The sequence below is a fragment of the Haliotis rufescens genome, unplaced genomic scaffold (genome assembly GCF_023055435.1).
Source record: "Haliotis rufescens isolate VD_foot unplaced genomic scaffold, xgHalRufe1.0.p SCAF_27, whole genome shotgun sequence".
Taxonomy (NCBI): Eukaryota; Metazoa; Mollusca; class Gastropoda; order Lepetellida; family Haliotidae; genus Haliotis; species Haliotis rufescens.
This window is the reverse complement of record NW_025963968.1, coordinates 2,451,914-2,473,601: the sequence shown is the minus strand read 5'-3', so window position 1 is coordinate 2,473,601 and position 21,688 is coordinate 2,451,914. Positions and strand designations below refer to the sequence as shown.

The 21,688-nt window shown below is 44.1% G+C and overlaps 1 protein-coding gene across 1 annotated transcript in view; it reads right to left on the bottom strand.

Annotated features, from left to right (window-relative positions):
* Positions 1-21,688, bottom strand: part of LOC124139399 (U5 small nuclear ribonucleoprotein 200 kDa helicase-like) — a 55,221-nt gene that overhangs the window by 27,877 nt on the left and 5,656 nt on the right. Inside the window, exons 4-23 of the mRNA XM_048402577.1 lie at positions 21,321-21,510; positions 20,933-20,991; positions 19,613-19,708; positions 18,935-19,084; positions 17,676-17,775; positions 16,812-17,029; positions 16,130-16,247; positions 15,419-15,474; positions 14,647-14,784; positions 14,218-14,373; positions 13,086-13,256; positions 9,851-10,168; positions 9,239-9,388; positions 8,677-8,738; positions 8,003-8,183; positions 5,938-6,042; positions 4,967-5,069; positions 1,796-1,974; positions 670-822; positions 112-192 (exon numbers count right to left, since the gene is read on the bottom strand). Coding sequence (XP_048258534.1) covers positions 112-192; positions 670-822; positions 1,796-1,974; positions 4,967-5,069; positions 5,938-6,042; positions 8,003-8,183; positions 8,677-8,738; positions 9,239-9,388; positions 9,851-10,168; positions 13,086-13,256; positions 14,218-14,373; positions 14,647-14,784; positions 15,419-15,474; positions 16,130-16,247; positions 16,812-17,029; positions 17,676-17,775; positions 18,935-19,084; positions 19,613-19,708; positions 20,933-20,991; positions 21,321-21,510 — 2,784 coding nt within the window. The remainder of the gene's footprint in view (positions 1-111; positions 193-669; positions 823-1,795; positions 1,975-4,966; positions 5,070-5,937; positions 6,043-8,002; positions 8,184-8,676; positions 8,739-9,238; positions 9,389-9,850; positions 10,169-13,085; positions 13,257-14,217; positions 14,374-14,646; positions 14,785-15,418; positions 15,475-16,129; positions 16,248-16,811; positions 17,030-17,675; positions 17,776-18,934; positions 19,085-19,612; positions 19,709-20,932; positions 20,992-21,320; positions 21,511-21,688) is intronic.

The following is a 21,688-nucleotide window of genomic DNA, read 5'->3' as shown; positions in this document are numbered from 1 at the left end:
TTTCAGTCTAGCATGGGTTTTGCTGGGGAATACCCACATTGAGACAATGTGTAATATATCTGACATGCAGTTGGGTCTACCTGGGTGCATCTACAGGACAGCATGTCTTACCTTGGCACTGGGCTCCTCGATACTCTCTTTGATGGGGATAGGGACTCTCTCCAGCAGCTTCAACAGCTCCAGTTTCTCCTCCTTGAAAAGAAAAATCCTTGATAGTTTTAAGCCTCCAGGGTGACTAACAATGTTTCCAAATGCTGCCCTATGTATTACTGTTGCTAGTCATTTTGGAGACATAAATACAAAGTTTAGTTAACGTGAACAAAGACCACCCACATTTTTCGCGTTTTATTCATGCTCTCGTTAATTTCAAGCTTTACAGTATCGCAGCGCAAGACACTAAGCATGGCTTTCACACACTGCACAGCTGTTATACAGGGCAAGCAACATTTCAACCACAATTCAGTACCAACACTCTTCGAGTTGACAGTACAAAGATCAGAGAAGCAATGATTTCAAGAAAAGGAGACAAATAATCTAAGGTCAGGATAACCAATGAACCTTTCATTTGTGCTATACAACTTCCACTGACATTTTAGGAATCAATGAGTATGGTATAATAAATGGTTGACCAACACAACTAGATCATGAACTGTATAAAGTTGTACCTACCTCTCTGACAGTAAGGTTCCTGAACTCGGAGGAGAGAGAGAACACCCGGAACAGCTCTATCTCACTCAGGGTGGGCTTCAGCAGCTGGTTGTATGTGGCGATGGTCTCGTGTGTCAGGTAGTACTGACTGGCGATCCGACCCAGCTCCGTTACCTGGAAACACAGACAGAATACAGCTGTCTCTCTAGGAACTTCTCCATCATGACAACGCTGAGAAACAGGGTAATCAACCTAAATGATTTTTTTTCTTTTGTTTCTTTGTTGTTTAACGCTGCACTCAGCAATATTCCAGCTACAGTAAACTATTTTAATAACTAACACTCTTATAACAAACTGGCAGATATAAAGAACTGGTTTGTTTGGTCCTGGCCTTTTGCTGTATATATGTTCATAATGAACTAGGGTCATAATGATCTAAAATTAGAGGTCCCTTTGAGTTTGTTATAACCATAGTTTACTATATATGACAGCGATCCGTAAATAATCGAGTCTGGACAAGATAATCGAGCGATTGACATCATGAGCATTGATCCACACAATTGGGAAACGATGACATGCATAAAGCAAGTCAGCGAGCCTGACCACCCAATCCCATTAGTCGCCTCTTACGACAAGCATGGGTTGCTGAGAAAGTGAGTGACCAATCTAAAGGAAGCCTATCAAGTACAGATGGTGACTTCAGAAATCAAACAAATCCACTATTCCTGCTTTGTTTGAATGAGATCAGTATTAAAGTTTATTACCCATAGGGTTAGAAATAACCGAGTTCGTAAATCAGTATGACATACATGCTGGAGCAATGCTCTCTCTATGAAAGGAATTTCTGCATCTTATATTGTGACACACACTAAATGAAGTGTTTTGACACTTTTATTACAACACTTGTGAATATACTTGACTGCAAAGAAACTGGTAGGATGGTCCTAAACTTCAGAAAATGACAAAGTCGTTCAGTCGTCACTCTACATGACCTGTACATAGGTCTCCATAATACAATGTTGTCCTCCATAATAACTGTCAGCATTTCATGACTAAATCTACTGTTCCGTCAAGTGACGGCCTGCCTAGACGATGCCTTCATAACAGTAAACAGGATACTCTCCAGATATTTAACAGTCTTATTTACCTGAAAGTTGCCCATTTTCTTCTCATACTTGACAATGTTGTGTCTGTCAAGGAGCGTGGCGGCGGTGTGGATGAGGTCTTTGCGGCGTTGCTGCAGGAGTGGGTCTTCCTTCACCATGTCGTGGGAGATGCCGTACAGTGGAGGGTTACGCAGCATGCGGATGTACAGGTATGTGTAGCCTGGAACAACGTGAACCTATTCACATCATCTGTAGTAATAGCTACATTAAACACAGATGTACAGGTATGTGTAGCCTGGAACAATGTGAACCTATTCACATCATCTGTAGTAATAGCTACATTACACACAGATGTACAGGTATGTGTAGCCTGGAACAACGTGAACCTATTCACATCATCTGTAGTAATAGCTACATTAAACACACATGTACAGGTATGTGTAGCCTGGAACAACGTGAACCTATTCACATCATCTGTAGTAATAGCTACATTAAACACAGATGTACAGGTATGTGTAGCCTGGAACAACGTGAACCTATTCACATCATCTGTAGTAATAGCTACATTAAACACAGATGTACAGGTATGTGTAGCCTGGAACAACGTGAACCTATTCACATCATCTGTAGTAATAGCTACATTAAACACAGATGTACAGGTATGTGTAGCCTGGAACAACGTGAACCTATTCACATCATCTGTAGTAATAGCTACATTACACACAGATGTACAGGTATGTGTAGCCTGGAACAACGTGAACCTATTCACATCATCTGTAGTAATAGCTACATTAAACACAGATGTACAGGTATGTGTAGCCTGGAACAACGTGAACCTATTCACATCATCTGTAGTAATAGCTACATTAAACACACATGTACAGGTATGTGTAGCCTGGAACAACGTGAACCTATTCACATCATCTGTAGTAATAGCTACATTAAACACAGATGTACAGGTATGTGTAGCCTGGAACAACGTGAACCTATTCACATCATCTGTAGTAATAGCTACATTAAACACAGATGTACAGGTATGTGTAGCCTGGAACAACGTGAACCTATTCACATCATCTGTAGTAATAGCTACATTACACACAGATGTACAGGTATGTGTAGCCTGGAACAATGTGAACCTATTCACATCATCTGTAGTAATAGCTACATTAAACACAGATGTACAGGTATGTGTAGCCTGGAACAACGTGAACCTATTCACATCATCTGTAGTAATAGCTACATTACACACAGATGTACAGGTATGTGTAGCCTGGAACAACGTGAACCTATTCACATCATCTGTAGTAATAGCTACATTAAACACACATGTACAGGTATGTGTAGCCTGGAACAATGTGAACCTATTCACATCATCTGTAGTAATAGCTACATTACACACAGATGTACAGGCATGTGTAGCCTGGAACAACGTGAACCTATTCACATCATCTGTAGTAATAGCTACATTAAACACAGATGTACAGGTATGTGTAGCCTGGAACAATGTGAACCTATTCACATCATCTGTAGTAATAGCTACATTACACACAGATGTACAGGTATGTGTAGCCTGGAACAACGTGAACCTATTCACATCATCTGTAGTAATAGCTACATTAAACACACATGTACAGGTATGTGTAGCCTGGAACAATGTGAACCTATTCACATCATCTGTAGTAATAGCTACATTACACACAGATGTACAGGTATGTGTAGCCTGGAACAACGTGAACCTATTCACATCATCTGTAGTAATAGCTACATTAAACACAGATGTACAGGTATGTGTAGCCTGGAACAATGTGAACCTATTCACATCATCTGTAGTAATAGCTACATTAGACACAGATGTACAGGTATGTGTAGCCTGGAACAATGTGAACCTATTCACATCATCTGTAGTAATAGCTACATTAGACACAGATGTACAGGTATGTGTAGCCTGGAACAATGTGAACCTATTCACATCATCTGTAGTAATAGCTACATTAGACACAGATGTACAGGTATGTGTAGCCTGGAACAACGTGAACCTATTCACATCATCTGTAGTAATAGCTACATTAGACACAGATGTACAGGTATGTGTAGCCTGGAACAACGTGAACCTATTCACATCATCTGTAGTAATAGCAGCATTAGACACAGATGTACAGGTATGTGTAGCCTGGAACAACATGAACCTATTCACATCATCTGTAGTAATAGCTACATTAGACACAGATGTACAGGTACGTGTAGCCTGGAACAACGTAAAACTATTCAAATCATCTGTAGTAATAGCTACATTAAACACAGATGTGGAAAACACCAGAAAAGGGCTTTAGATAGGTGAAACCATCTGCAGTAATTCAGGAAAGGCAGTGATGCTGTATGTTTGTTTGTTTGTTGTTTGACACCGCACTCAGCAATATTACAGCTATATGATGGCAGTCTGTAAATAATCCAGACATACCAGTGATTGACATCATGAGCATAGATCCACGCAATTGGGATATGATGACATGCACAACCAAGTCAGCTAGTCTGACCACCGGATCCTGTTAGTCGCCTCTTACAACAAGCATAGTCGCCTTTTATGGCAAGCATGGGTTGCTGAAGACCTATTCTTCATGGGTCCAGTCACGCTGTAAGTCAATATGAGATTTCAGTAGGGGCTTGTGATTACAGGGGAACCTAACCAATCAAACACTGATCAGAGCGCCATCAATATTGGTCTTGAGTGAGTGAGTGAGTGAGTGAGTGAGGAGTGAGTGAGTGAGTGAGTGAGTGAGTGAGTGAGTGAGTGAGTGAGTGAGTGAGTGAGTGAGTGAGTGAGTGAGTGAGTGAGTGAGTGAGTGAGTGGGGTTTAACGCCGCTTAACAGTATTCCAGTTATTTCACAGCATTTCAGCTGAATGTGGGAGGAAAGCCCGAAGTGGTGCAGGTCTTAGATGTTTACCACTTCTGAGAAACCCACGAAGTGCTGACAAACCTAGAAACATAATCATAGTGAAACAGGATTCGAACCCACAATCATAGGTTTCTGGCATTTCCAAGGGATGCAACTCTGCACAGTGAATTGCGGTGCCTTAGATGACTGGGCCACCTTTGTCCCCTGGTGTTGAAGGATAAATGTTTGGATATGTACTACGAATTAGGCATGCATCTAAAGTCCCAAGTCTTCCAGTGAACCTCTTGATGTTGTACTGACTGGCACTACTGACTCACCGATCCAGTCGATGGCTTCCTTCATGTGCTGTACAGTGCCCAGCACCACCTCTGCATTCAGGTTGTCCGCTAGTTTGCTCACAAACTGACTCTCGATGGGAAGCTGCAACAAACACAGCATCGGATGTTTCATAAAGATGCAGTGAGCGAGTATGGTTTTACGCCGCTTTTAACAAAATTCCAGCAATTTCATGGCAGGGACACCAGAAATGGGCTTCACACATAGTACCCATGTCGGGAATTGAACCTGGGTCTTCGGCATGACAAGGGACGCTTTAACCACCAGGCTACCCCCCTGTTTCAAGATGAAGGAGTGGCATGTACAACATCATTAAATAAATTGCTATTTCACTCAGAAATCACTATTAATGCAAGAACTACTTTCATTCTGAACCCTGGTGTCACACTGAGATGTAGAGAACACACATACTACCATTGGAGATATCTGGCTTTTCTTGTCAATTGCATGTCTATCTCATTATCTGACAACATTCACCAAATATTTTCCTTTAATTACAGTAAGGAAATAAACTGGAATACAGTTTTGTAACACTACAGACATTTGACCCAATATCATCATTTAAATATTTTGATACTCCTCATTCAGAGCAGAAAATAATTTAGTAGTTCCAACACCTTACATCTACCAATGATATACTTGACAGAAGATGATGTTGCTGTACCTGATGTACACCTCCATCTCAGCTGGAGTGAGTTAGGGACTGTCATCAGAAATATTGCGTAAATGAATTTGACATTATCTCAGCTTAATATGGGAGGAAAACCTGTAGTGACACAGAAGCTGAAACCTGTGCACGGGTTGTGCTGACAGACCATGAATAAGAATTGGGGACAGATTCAAATCAACAACCTACTGATCCTGGCAGCAACTAAGGGAGACAATTTGTCCATCTGATCCCTGTTCAGGCCCTTTTACCATGATCTTGATCTGCCTATATCTACGTTATTACCTGTTGGTTCATGAGGGACAGGTAGTACTGAAGCTCGCTGTGGTTGGTGATCATGATGCCCTCGCCCTTCGTGTCATACTGGGGACGACCAGCTCGACCCAACATCTGCAAGTCAATCAAAACATCTCTGTAAATGTTGCTGTCAATGCCATAGTTTAAACTTTTAAAATGTGATGGATTTGGTGGTAACCATCACAAACGCAATTGTTAGTTATCATAGATGTGGACTCCTCCCCTTACCTACATGACATCGAGATCACCCTTCTCCCATGCATGACATCGAGATCACCCTTTTCCCCCACATGACATCGAGATTACCCTCCTTCCCCACATGACACCGAGATCACCCTTCTCCCCCTCACCCACATGACATCGAGATCACCCCTCTCCCCTCACCTGCATGACATCGAGAACACCCTTCTCCCCCTCACCCACATGACACTGAGATCACCATCTCCCCTCACCTGCATGACATCGAGATCACCCTTCTCCCCCTCACACACATGACACTGAGATCACCCCTCTCCCCTCACCTGCATGACATCGAGAACACCCTTCTCCCCCTCACACACATGACACTGAGATCACCCCTCTCCCCTCACCTGCATTACATCGAGAACACCCTTCTCCCCCTCACACACATGACACTGAGATCACCCCTCTCCCCTCACCTGCATGACATCGAGATCACCCTTCTCCCCCTCACCCACATGACATCGAGATCACCCTTCTCCCCCTCACCCACATGACATCGAGATCACCATCTCCCCCTCACACACATGACACTGAGATCACCATCTCCCCTCACCTGCATGACATCGAGATCACCCTTCTCCCCCTCACACACATGACACTGAGATCACCCCTCTCCCCTCACCTGCATGACATCGAGAACACCCTTCTCCCCCTCACACACATGACACTGAGATCACCCCTCTCCCCTCACCTGCATGACATCGAGAACACCCTTCTCCCCCTCACACACATGACACTGAGATCACCATCTCCCCTCACCTGCATGACATCGAGAACGCCCTTCTCCCCCTCACCCACATGACACTGAGATCACCCCTCTCCCCTCACCTGCATGACATCGAGATCACCCTTCTCCCCCTCACACACATGACACTGAGATCACCCCTCTCCCCTCACCTGCATGACATCGAGAACACCCTTCTCCCCCTCACACACATGACACTGAGATCACCCCTCTCCCCTCACCTGCATGACATCGAGAACACCCTTCTCCCCCTCACGACACTGAGATCACCCCTCTCCCCTCACCTGCATGACATCGAGATCACCCTTCTCCCCCTCACACACATGACACTGAGATCACCCCTCTCCCCTCACCTGCATGACATCGAGAACACCCTTCTCCCCCTCACACACATGACACTGAGATCACCATCTCCCCTCACCTGCATGACATCGAGATCACCCTTCTCCCCCTCACCCACATGACACTGAGATCACCATCTCCCCTTACCTGCATGACATCGAGATCACCCTTCTCCCCCTCAGCCACATGACATCGAGAACACCCTTCTCCCCCTCACACACATGACACTGAGATCACCCCTCTCCCCTCACCTGCATGACATCAAGATCACCCTTCTCCCCCTCACACACGACACTGAGATCACCCCTCTCCCCTCACCTGCATGACATCGAGATCACCCTTCTCCCCCTCACACACATGACACTGAGATCACCCCTCTCCCCTCACCTGCATGACAGCGAGAACACCCTTCTCCCCCTCACCCACATGACACTGAGATCACCCCTCTCCCCTCACCTGCATGACATCGAGATCACCCTTCTCCCCCTCACACACATGACACAGATCACCCCTCTCCCCTCACCTGCATGACATTGAGAACACCCTTCTCCCCCTCACCCACATGACATCGAGATCATCTCCCCCTCACCCACATCAACCATTTTCCCCTCTCCTGCATGACATCGAGATCAACCATCTCCCCTCACCCACGACATCAAGATCACCTGTCTCCCCTCACTCGCATGACACCGTCATCACTGAGCTCCAGCCATCTGCCCTCACCTGCATGACATCGAGGGCACTGAGCTCCACCCATCTTCCCTTGTCCGGGCTGTAGATCTGTGTTCCCTTGATGATGACAGTGTGTGCTGGGAGGTTGACGCCCCAAGCCAAGGTCGATGTTGATACAAGAACTTGGATGTGTCGGTCAGCAAACAGATCCTCCACAAGTGCTCGGTCAACTCTGAATCACAAACACATCTTTTGTGGTATGGGGCGGTCGGGTAGCCTAGTGGTTAAAGCCTTCGCTTGTCACGCAGAGGACCCGGGTTCGAATCCCGACATGAGTACAATGTGTGAAGCCCATTTCTGGTGTCCCCCGCTGTGATATTGCTGGAATATTGCTAAAAGCGGCGTAATACCAAACTCACACTCTTTTGTGATAGCAATGCTTTATTGTAACGAAAAATATTTTCGCCCTAAAATAGGTGTATCATAGCAAGCGAAGGAAGAACTTTCACACTGCGAGAAGGTTACATACTTTCTGGGTATCTGGAGTTAGCCTTTGTCTGACTTCCCCAGCAGTGAAACTATGCAACATTTACCTGTCGAAATAGTGATGACATAAGGGCACTCGCTAGAAAGTGTGAAATTCTACTAGTTCACAGGATACCTTGAACATTAGACTGAAGCCAGTGGACTGAGCCAGTCTACATCCCTGCTTACATCGTACATACCTGTTCATGCCAGCATGATGGATAGCAAATCCGTACGGTAGGAGGTCTCTCAACTCATGGTTCTGCAAGCAACATTATGTAACATTCTTAAAAGTGTTAAAGTGTTTAGTTTACAAACAATGTTTAAAATGAACCTTACAACATACTAGGAAGATGGATTGTACACTAAATGAGAACCTTGTTTTCACTGTACAACGACAGAGTGTTTGATGCCATCAGATTTGTCAGAGTTCATCATGGAGTTCAACTGAGGGGTACCATCTGACAAATACACCACCAATATGTACAAACTACATGCTTATTAGCTCTATAATACCCTAAATAACTAGTTGTGTATTGTAAAACTTTGATCAACTATTTAGAAGAAAGATTTTTTTTCATATGAACTTGAACTTTTATGCATTTATGCATTTTGAATGCATTGGTATTTTCAGTACTTAAGGTGCTTTTATAGTAAGTCATTGTTGTTGGGCAGACACCGTAAGTACTGGCTCATGCAGTCAAACTTTCAGAGTTTCAGTCAGAGGACAAGCTGACCAGTACCCTTGTCTACCAGTCTCACCTTGACCTGTTCTGCCTCGGACCTGAGGATCTCCGTGGAGGCAGAGCCTTCCTTCAGGAACACTCCGAGGGTGTCCTTCTCCAGACACATGTCTCGGATTGCCCGCGCCGTCTTCCCCGTCTCCTTCCGGGAGTGCACAAATATCAGCAGCTGGAAACAGAGTGAGTGAGTGAGTGAGTGTTTCACTTATTTTCTTTATATTACAGCTTGTCTGCTTAAGGTGCGAAGGCAGCCATAGCGATGCAGGTTTTAAATGTTTACAACTTGAAACCCACAAGCACTTGATCCTTATCTAAGCTGGCGCTTATGACCAATTATGCCCAAGTTTCCCAATAAGGTCAAAAGAGAAGGAATTAGAAAAGGTCTTCAATTGTTCCAGAACACCAGGGTTTGATGCAAGAGAGACTACCATGGAAAACGATCTGAGCACCAACTAGAATATTTAAAAAAAAGGGTTGGTCCTCTCTAAAAACATGGTCGCATGACAACACTTTGCTTTGCTTCATAACAATTTTATAACTTCTCTTGGCAAGAATACAAGACCAGCACTGGATTACATAAGCCATGCAGTCCTACTCATTGGTCAGTATTAGGAAACATTTGTTAGCTAACCTGGTTCTTGCCAGCGTGGTCCATGACCTTCTCATACACAATGTCGTTCATGAGCTGGAACCTCTTGACAGCCTTCTTCTCCGTGATACCGATGAACTGCTGCTCCAGGGGCACGGGGCGGAAACTGTTGTCGAAGAAGAACAGGCCCTCCTTGGGATCAACACGGAGGAAGGTGGCAACATCTTCAAAGTTTGGCAGAGTGGCGCTCAGTCCAACAAGTCTCACATCTTCCTGTGTGGTCTCAATGTTTCTGATCGTCCTGGCAACCAGAGACTCCAGAACCGGACCTCGGTCATCATGGAGAAGATGGATCTCATCCTGAAAGAAAATCAAATTTGGATCTGTAGGAGTCAGTAAGCGAGTTAGTTGGGTTTAAGCCTCAAGTGATGCAGGTTTTAGTGAGTGAGTGAGCGAGTATGGTTTTACGCCGCTTTTAGCAATATTCCAGCAATATCACAGCGGGGGTCACCAGAAATGTGCTTCACACATTGTACCCATGTCAGGAATCGAACCCGGGTCTTGGGCGTGACGAGCGAACGCTTTAACCACTAGGCTACCCGACCGCCCTGCAGGTTTTAGATTTCACCTCTTTCACTAGCATGGATATGGTGCTGACAAACAGTGAGAGTTAATCAGGGATTCAAACCCACAGATCCTTTGGCCTCACCATAAGAGTGAGTGAGTATGGTTTTACTCTGCTTTTAGCAATATTCCAGCAATATTGTGGCAAGGACACCAGAAATGAGCTTCACACATTGGACCCAATCGGCGTGACGATGGAACACTTTAACCACGAGGCTACCCCACTGACTGCTCACCAAAGACAGCAATTGTTCACAATGATTTGTATTGCCCAAGAAACAAACACCACTAAACCTGATTCCAATACACATACAGCTTCACACATTGTGGAATGAGATCACAAGAGAATTTTGGGTCATCTGAAAATAAGTAGCGCTGTGCAAACTGTAAACGACTTCCCACCCTTCCATGTCTTTCATGCAGATCTGCTTTGCCCTGAAGACAACAGATGCATCACACCAACATCCCCTAAATGCCAGTCAAAACATCACACTGCTCATTAGGATGCAGGTTGAAATACCCTCCTGGTCATTAAGTGTTTGTTTGTTGTTTAACGCCAGCAATATTCCAGCTACATGACGGCAGTCCGTGAAATAATCGAATCTTTAGCTATCCTGCAACAAGGTCAAAGCTACCATACACACTCATGTCAAAAAGCTGCTTATGAAAAATAGGTTCCTATGAATACAAGTCTTGTATCAAGATAATCAGGGACTACCCTTACTTTCAATGTGTGCTGCATTCAAAAGCATCATTCTAATGATAATTATTACGTATTCGGTTTTCAAAACAACAACCACGTTCATCCAGAGAACCCAATCTGAAGACCTTGTTCATCCAGAGAACCCAATCTGAGGACCCTGTTCATCCAGAGAACCCAATCTGAGGACCCTGTTCATCCAGAGAACCCAATCTGAGGACCCTGTTCATCCAGAGAACCCAATCTGAGGACCACGTTCATCCAGAGAACCCAATCTGAGGACCATGTTCATCTAGAGAACCCAATCTGAGGACCATGTTCATCCAGAGAACCCAATCTGAGGACCCTGTTCATCCAGAGAACCCAATCTGAGGACCACGTTCATCCAGAGAACCCAATCTGAGGACCCTGTTCATCCAGAGAACCCAATCTGAGGACCACGTTCATCCAGAGAACCCAATCTGAGGACCCTGTTCATCCAGAGAACCCAATCTGAGGACCACGTTCATCCAGAGAACCCAATCTGAGGACCACGTTCATCCAGAGAACCCAATCTGAGGACCACGTTCATCCAGAGAACCCAATCTGAGGACCACGTTCATCCTGAGAACCCAATCTGAGGACCTTGTTCATCCAGAGTACCCAATCTGAGGACCTTGTTCATCTAGAGAACCCAATCTGAGGACCACGTTCATCCAGAGAACCCAATCTGAGGACCTTGTTCATCCAGAGAACCCAATCTGAGGACCTTGTTCATCCAGAGAACCCAATCTGAGGACCACGTTCATCCAGAGAACCCAATCTGAGGACCTAGTTCATCCAGAGAACCCAATCTGAGGACCTTGTTCATCCAGAGTACCCAATCTGAGGACCACGTTCATCCTGAGAACCCAATCTGAGGACCACGTTCATCCAGAGAACCCAATCTGAGGACCACGTTCATCCTGAGAACCCAATCTGAGGACCACGTTCATCCTGAGAACCCAATCTGAGGACCACGTTCATCCTGAGAACCCAATCTGAGGACCACGTTCATCCTGAGAACCCAATCTGAGGACCACGTTCATCCAGAGAACCCAATCTGAGGACCACGTTCATCCTGAGAACCCAATCTGAGGACCTTGTTCATCTAGAGAACCCAATCTGAGGACCCTGTTCATCCAGAGAACCCAATCTGAGGACCCTGTTCATCTAGAGAACCCAATCTGAGGACCCTGTTCATCCAGAGAACACAATCTGAGGACCACGTTCATCCAGAGTACCCAATCTGAGGACCTAGTTCATCTAGAGAACCCAATCTGAGGACCACGTTCATCCAGAGTACCCAATCTGAGGACCACGTTCATCCTGAGAACCCAATCTGAGGACCACGTTCATCCAGAGAACCTAATCTTAGGACCATGTTCATCTAGAGAACCCAATCTGAGGACCACGTTCATCCAGAGAACCCAATCTGAGGACCACGTTCATCCAGAGAACCCAATCTGAGGACCACGTTCATCCAGAGAACCCAATCTGAGGACCACGTTCATCCTGAGAACCCAATCTGAGGACCACGTTCATCCAGAGAACCTAATCTTAGGACCATGTTCATCTAGAGAACCCAATCTGAGGACCATGTTCATCCAGAGAACCCAATCTGAGGACCACGTTCATCCAGAGAACCAAATCTGAGGACCACGTTCATCCAGAGAACCAAATCTGAAGACCACGTTCATCCAGAGAACCCAATCTGAGGACCACATTCATCCAGAGAACCCAATCTGAAGACCACGTTCATCCAGAGAACCCAATCTGAGGACCATGTTCATCCAGAGAACCCAATCTGAAGACCACGTTCATCCAGAGAACCCAATCTGAGGACCACGTTCATCCAGAGAACCCAATCTGAGGACCACGTTCATCAAGGGAACCCAATCTGAGGACCACGACAAAAATAGTGTAGAATCTTACAAATATCATGAGTCTGACAAGCTGCGTGTAGGTCCGCTCTCCCCCCTTCCGTGTGATGATGTCCCACTTCTCCGGCGTACACACGATGATCTGGGTCTGGTAGATCTGCTCCCTCGTCAACTGGTGGTCACCGGTCAACTCGTCCACCTTGATGCCGTACGACTTCAGTCTCTGTAACAGCAGCAATTCAGATTGAACAACCTCTCATACAAAGTCAAACGCAATAACAGCCTTGATGGTAATGTGTGAGGAATTAATTGTGACTTTAGAAATAGAGCTTATTTACATCCAGGCTTGGAGACACTCCTCAGCATCAGCCTCCCAACTCCCGTACTTTTTTACTTAGTCTTAGGATCATGTTGATAGGCCAAGAACAAACATACCTTTGTGGAACTGGAGTGAATATTCTTTCACAGGAGTGAAACGATATATCAAACTATCGAACTATAGCACGTTTGCCCTATGACAGTATTATATCAATGGGGGCTGTAAACTCCAAAAAGTACTGTCAATAGTATACGATGACATGCATCAACCAAGTCAGCGAGTCTGACCTCCCCAAACTGTTAGTCGCCTCTTACGACAAGCATAGACGCCTTTTATGGCAAGAATGGGATGCTGATTCTATCCAGGATCTTCATGGGTCATCAAGTATGGGTATAAGAAGTGATTGAGTGAGTTGGGTTTAACGGCGCTTTTAACATTATTCCAGTTATATCACGGATGTCAGCTTAATGTCGGAGGAAAGCCCTTAGGCAGGTCACAGACGTTTACAACTTCGGTGAAACCCATGAGCACAGGGATGGTGCTGACAAACCTAGAAACACAATCGGGGTGAAGCGGGATTCGAACCCACAATCACAGGTTTCTGGCGTGTCCAAGGGACGCAACTCTGCACAGCGAATTGCGGCACCTTAGACGACTGGGCCATCAATGCCCCAGGGTATAAGTAACTAGTGGGTGATGGCATGAGCCACAATCAGACAGGCCACATGGTGGAAACACCATATCTTTATCAGTCAGCTCTCACAACAAGCAAGGGGTGCTATTTGGTCCCAGTATCCCATCAGGGTCGTGGTGACCTAGAACGCCACAGTGTCAGTGGACAGATGTTCCCATGAACCATGCTTACTTCACTGAATGTTCCAACCATCTCCTGTACCAGGGACCTCATCGGTGCGACATACACGATCTTGAAGTCATCTGTGTTGATGGTGTGGTCCTCGTTGACATGTTTACCAATCTCCTTCAGGATACACAGCAGGGCTACGTTTGTCTTACCAGCTCCCTGAAATAGAACTCCAGCATTTTAGCTTCATGCTTTCAATCCTCTACTCTATATATCTTCTGTAATTCTACTGGTAATTCAAATGTTTTTGTACCTTACTACAAATTGTAAATATGAAGTTTAATCTTCTTTAATAAATTATATCCTTAAATGATTTGGAATTTTCCACTGACACACATCAACTGGAAAAGGACCATTAGTTCATGAATTAAGACAAAATGCAACAATTAAACTGAGATCACTCAAACAATCTTTAAGAATTGTGCCACTCACCGTTGGAGCAGAGAGAAGGATGTTCTGATCGGATTCCATGGCAACCTTACACAGTCGACTCTGGATTCTGTTTAAACTTTTGAAACCTTCAAACGCAGGTTGGGCATACTTAGGTAGTCGGTCAATTGGAACAAGAGACTGGAAAAAGAATTATCATTGTTAGCAATGCAAATTGTAAAGATGTTTTTATCCGTTTGAACTGAGACTAAATGAGATATTTATTTAAGTGGCTTTAACAGGTTGGATACATAACTAATGACAGGATAGGATGGACTGGAGCCAAATGATCCTCAGCCATACTTCCTTGTCATGAGTGAGACAAAATCAAGGCTTTGTTTTGTTTGTTTGTTATTTAACGCCGCACTCAACAATATTCCAACTATATAACAGTGGTCTGTAAATAATTGAGTCTGGGCCAGACAATCCAGTGATTGACAGCATGAGCATTGATCCATACATTTGGGATACAACGACATGCATCAACCAAGTCAGCGAGGCTGACCAACCCGATCCTGTTAGTCGCCTCTTACGACAAGCATAGTCGCCTTTTACGGCAAGAATGGGTTGCTGAAGACCTATTGTAACTTCAGGGGTGAATGGCATTTAGAAGTGCTACCCAATGTCAACTTCCTTATTTTATGGAACAATATATACTCCGAAATGTTGTGTTCCTCATAATAAAGAAGTTGACATCCATAAATTCTCTTCCTCATGAGACCAAAAATTGTTTAAATATATTCTGCACTTGACAAGCATGTGAGCAACAGCGTACCTCATCAGTTTCAAACGGTTTGGGCTTCAGAGCAGGAACATGCACTTCTTCATAACCTGAAAAAAGTTGGACAACATTAGCGACAAGTTGTTTTTAGCATAAAACATCAACAAAACATATTTTAGGATATAATCCATAACATGCCATACCAGTTCCTGACTAATTGCCTATCTCTTCTTATTCCCAAACCGTAGAGAAAACGTCCTGTGCTGTGTTCCCAGAGAACAGAAAACATCTCAACCAAACATACTCCTCCAATATGCAGGTGCGCCGGAACCATGTGACCAAACCGTCTGACTGACACTATTTTTTTAGACAACAAAATGCATGGCGGAAATAGAGCAGTTCTCGTGCAGAGCTAAATTTGATGCTATCACTCCGATAGGCTCTACGAATGACTGCTCTCATCCAGAAGGAGACAGTTGTTCTGGAGACTTCAGAATACAGCTGCGAGAACACATTACTCCAATATTGAACTACACTGCCAATCCAGTAAAGAGTGCAACTTAAACTGCTCACTCTGGTTAACAAGGCAATGCATAGTTTGGCTCCTGCATACTTACAGGAACTGATAGTACCATACAAGCCAGCATGTTTGCGCATTTGAGCAGTTAATTGGAAAATGTGCAAAACAAATGTATAATTTGATTTGATTTGATTTGATTTGATTTGATTTGATTTGATTTGATTTAGGACACTATCCTGATTCACCTTTTCTCTGTTTGCGGTAGGACCCGTCGGGCAGCTGACATCTCTTGTTGGCCATCAGGTGGCTGCCCTGGCTGAACATGAGCTCCTCCAGGTCCAGCGTCTCCACTTGACCGATGTCCTGCACAAGCAAGGGAGTCACTTAACGACATACCTAAGTGATGGATACACAATACCATTTAGAAAGTGGTCAAATGTAACAAATGTTATATTTGGGATAACACTTTCTTAGTAAAGTACAGATTCTAGTACATTTTGGGGGTTGAGTCCCGTCCAGGATTCGAACCAACACTTGCCAGAGTGAGGCACCTAATCGCCAGCACACAAAGTCAGCGATCTAACCCACTCAGCCACCGATGCTTCCACAAAAATGAAAGTCTGACAACTGGTAGTTTAGATCAAGACAAACTTGTGATTGAGCAAAGCCAGTGCTACACCATCCAATTTAGTCGCAATTTAGGTTACAAGCAAAGGAACCAATGCCAATGGGAACCAAACTGACAAAGGTCATGTTTGTGAAACCCACGAGCAGAGCATGCATGTGAAAACACACTGCAAAGCACATCTCATTGGCCATATAGCACTGTGCCATCTAACTCCACTTTGACTGATAGCTGTCTGAATATGAACAACACTGGTCACATGAAACAGCACAACCTCGATCTTCCCCATTAATGACACCCACCACATATCCATCAATTTCCATGTCCTCTATATCGGCTGCTACTCTGTTTTGTCTGGCCTGCTGTCGACGTGTCCTCTCCTCACTGACGATGTCCTCTCTGTCCGTCTCCTGCAGAGAGCTGAGAATACGCTTTAACTCCGAGTCTGCTCGCATCTTCTCCTCCACACGAGCCTTCTCGGACTGACTCTGAGCAGACGCCAGCAGTGTGCAGTACAAAACTGTACAACATCAAACACACATATAAGATACGCGACACTGAATGTAAGGAATAGGTTTCAGATTGATCAGACTTAACTATTGTTTCAAGTTCAATTTAATACAATACAATTCCAATAGTGTTGCCCCATCAGCCAAAAAGTAATAAGTTAAGGTCTGTTTTGAGAAACCCCTGTGGACATTCCTTGTACAAACAAAGCTAAGAATCAAAGGAACAAGGATACACAAACTCAACAGAAAAGAAAAAAAATCATTTGTGCAGATTAGTTTGAAGTCTGTCAACAATTAATCTGAATATGAAATGTACACTAACTCATACTGATTCTGTCAACAGAAAAGTTTTGTTTCTTTGTTTGTTGTTAAACGCTGCACTCAGCAATGTTCCAGCTATATGATGGCAGTCTGTAAATCCAGTGATTGACATCATGAGCATCGATCCACGCAGCTGGGATACGATGACATGCATCAACCAAGTCAGCAAAGCCTGACCACCCGATCCCGTTAGTCACCTCTTACGGCAAGCATAGGTTGCTGAAGATGTATTCTACCCTGGATCTTCATGGGTCTAACAGAAAAGTAAAAATTTCATTTGTGCAAATTAATTTGAAGTCTTTCAACACGTATCCAGAATATGAAATGTACACTAACTCATCTGTCTGTGTTGGCGGAGAACTCGGATGAACTCAAACTGGTTCACACCGAGTAAGATCACCAGCTGTGTCTCACACTCGCGGTCGTCACCAGCAATCTGAAACACACCAGCAGGTCCTGTTTGATTTTTGTTTGTTGTTGTTTAACACCACACTCAGCAATATTCCAGCTATATGACGGCGGTCTGTAAATATCGAGTCTGGACATAACAATCCAGTGATTGACATCATGAGCATCAATCCACGCAGCTGGGATCCGATGACATGCATCAACCATGTCAGCAAGTCTGACCACCCGATCCCGTTAGTCGCCTCTTACGACATGCATAGTCGGTTTTTATGGCAAGCATGGGTTGCTGAAGACCTATTCTACCCAAGGATCTTCATGCGTAACATCAGCATGTCTGACTTACAGTCTGGGCACTCAACATGCTCATCACTATGAAGCAGACACATTAAAATTGTAAACAAAAAACACTGATTTAACGGACATTTTTTAAACTGTTACCAAATAAACCTTGGATAAAACCAAGTTCAAGAAAGTTTTATCCTGTATTAATCTGTAATAGCAGAATCATGCAGTGAAGGAAATTAACAAAGAAAATCTAGTAGACTAAAAAGGGATAACATATAGCAATACTGCCCCAAAATGTTAGAAATTCTTATAACCTTTTAGGATACCTTTAACATTAACAATGCTAATGCTAAATTCTGTTACTGGTAATGACATGGAAAGCTTAGGGAAAGTTTTCTGTACAGGGATTGCTGGGTAACTCCAGCAGAGTTTTGATTGCTCCCTTGTGGAAAGTTTCCCGTGAATGGCTTACCACTGTTTGTTTTTGTTTGTTTGTTGTTTAATGCCACACTCAACAATATTTCAGCTGTAGGACAGCAGTCTGTAAATAATCAAGTATGGACCAGACAATCCAGTGATTGACATCATGAGCATCGATCCACGCAATTGGGATACAATGACGTGCATCAAACAAATCAGCAAGTCTGACCACCCGATCCCGTAAGTCGCCTGTTATGACAAGCAGTCGCCTCTTACAAGCATGGGTTGCTGAAGACCTATTCTACCACGGATCTCCATGGGTCGACATCATGAGCATCGACTGACATGCATCAACCAAGTCAGCAAGCCTGACCACCCGAACCCATTAGTCGCCTCTTACAACAAGCATAGGTTGCTGAAGACCTATTCTTCAAGGCTCTGCCCACTAAGATGAATACACAGAAATGTACACTTTCACTGACCTTCAACACTTCTACCACCTCCATTGCCTTGGTCTGAGCTGTGGTAGGGTCATCAGGATAGTACTTGCTAAGCTTACGCTGAATCCAAAAGGCATCAATGTCTCGCGGATGGAGGCCGCCCTCTGACTTGCCACCAGACTCCTCTGATATCTAGATCACAGAAGACAAATACACATCCTCCTTAACATCCAGGTTGAATATCTTGAACTTTGAAAAAGAGATTTTCATTTTGCACCACTTTAGCATGTTTTGCATTAGCATTACTTTACAAATATCAAGACGGATGCAAAGAATGAGCTGCACATACTGAGTAACTGACGCCATATGTCCATCCACTTTTAACATTGAATCCAACACAATCTAACCTAACAAGATAAAAAGTGTCTATAAGTTGTCTACGTTTACATGTAGAGTGGATAAAGTTGTACACAACTTGTCACAAGACAAGGTGAACTCAGGTTTGCATGTGACGTGGTGAACTCACTTTGCGTGTAGAGTGAATAAGTAGAACACAGGTTGTCACTAGATGATTACATGTCACTAGGTGTTTGGGTGTGACGTGGTGAACTCACTTTGCGTGTAGAGTGAATCAGTAGAACACAGGTTGTCACTAGATGTTTACGTGTCACTAGATGTTTACGTGTCACTAGGTGTTTGCGTGTGACAGGGAGAACTCACGTTTGCATGTAGGGTGGCATCCACTGCGGCCTCCTCCCCCTCGTTCTCCTGGTCGTCCTCCTCCTCCTGCACCTCTCCGTACACGTCAGCCGTGTCCTAGGAAACATGAAGAGCATTAAAGAATTTGACAGTTTTCACTTAAGTCAGATCATTGATGTTTTTTCAATCCTGTCTGGAGGTTTGTAGGGGCACCAACATCAACCAGGATTTTACGTAACAAAAATGAGCATCCAATACACACAAAAGATGAGAATTGACGCAGAAAAAAACATACTGCTTCCTGAAGGACGTACAATAATATTCATTGAACCTGTAGTCCATCAAGAGCAGTTATGGGTGTCTGTCATTTCATCCATCAACCATGACCACGGTCCACATGATCATTGATTCATTCCAGACTCTAAAGTAATTATCAAAATACAGTACACAACATCATTTCATTTCTTTACAGGACTCTCATACTGCCTGCAAGGACCCTTAAAATTAATGATAGAGGGTCCCCTGGTCCCCCACTTCTGTAAGTGTACAATAAAACAGGTGTATGAGAGCACAGGTCACAAAACGGGTCAAGCTAAGCAATGTCAGTCTTCGGTCCTGCCCCAGAAGCATGTGTAGCACATGTGCTGTCTCATTCGGCCTTGATTTGTGTTTGTTTGTTTGTTGTTTAACGCCGCACTCAGCAATATTCCAGCTATATGACAGCGGTCTGTAAATAATCGAGTCTGGACCAGACAATCCAGTGATTGACAGCATGAGCATCGATCCACGCATTTGGGATCGATGACATGTATCAACCAAGCCAGCGAGCCTGACCACCCGATCCCGTTAGTCGCCTTTTACGACAAGCATAGTCGCCTTTTACGGCAAGTATGGGTTGCTGAAGACCTATTCTACCCCGGAATCTTCACGGGTGCCTTGATTTGTGACTCTGTTCACCCAGGGTAAAATTTGGGTACCCGGCAGGATTAGGCGGTGCTGTGACTGTTAACCTTCTAGCCCCTGAATGGGGAGATTTGGTTGTTTAAGGAACTGAGAATGGTAATCGGGTGCACACTGATCCATTGACTGGGGTACTAATGTTTGGGCTTTGTGGAAGCACCTTGTGCATGGAGTCAAGTGCAACATAAGTACACACATTAAATATTTTATCAAGGACCTGTTGCATGAGCAATTACAGTTAGGGTATGGACTGATTTTACAAAGTCATTGTTGCACTGTCGTAAGTACTTGGAGTAAAACTGATTAATAGAACAGGGCCTGGTTACTACAGTAACACAAATCCCTAACACACTTTGCAGACACAATATAGCAGTGGCATACCTCATCTTCTGATTCTTCAAACTGCACATTGACACCATAAGTTTCATCAATGTTTTCAGCTGAAACAAAGATAAAAAAGGTTAAAACAATGATATTTTTACACATTTTTTATTAATTAAATGTGTTGGGTTCTTCTTTCAGAGTATCTTCCATTCACAATATAGATATGTAGACAAACTCTTAATGTAAGGGGTATACTTCTAAGAGGTCAGAGACAGTGTTCCCTCTACTGACAATACAGATATGTAGACCAACTCTTAAATGTAACAGGTATACTTCTACGAAGACAGAGACAGTGTTCCCTCTACTGACAATACAGATATGTAGACCAACTCTTAAATGTAACAGGTATACTTCTACGAGGGCAGAGACAGTGTTTCTTCCTCACATGTTTGACTCTTCTCTTCCTGTCCCCAGTCGGTAATCTTCTTTCCAAGATTGACCAGGAGAGCGAACCTCTCCTCCGCCATATTACTCAGCAGTCCCTCCACCTCCCTCTTCCGTTCTCGGTCCTTCATCCTGTCGTTCTTCAGCACAGCCAGAACCTCGTCTGCCGCTCCACACAACACATCCCGGGGCTGAAGTGATACACACACAAAACTGTAAGCCTTTGTAAGAAACAACCTCCAAATGGTCCATAGCCACATGAAGTGTGACATCAATGATGACAGCTGTCAACTCTAACAAATGCTATATTTTGGATAACACTTTCCAAAAAAAGTACAGATTCTAGTACTTTTGGGGGTTGAGTCCCAT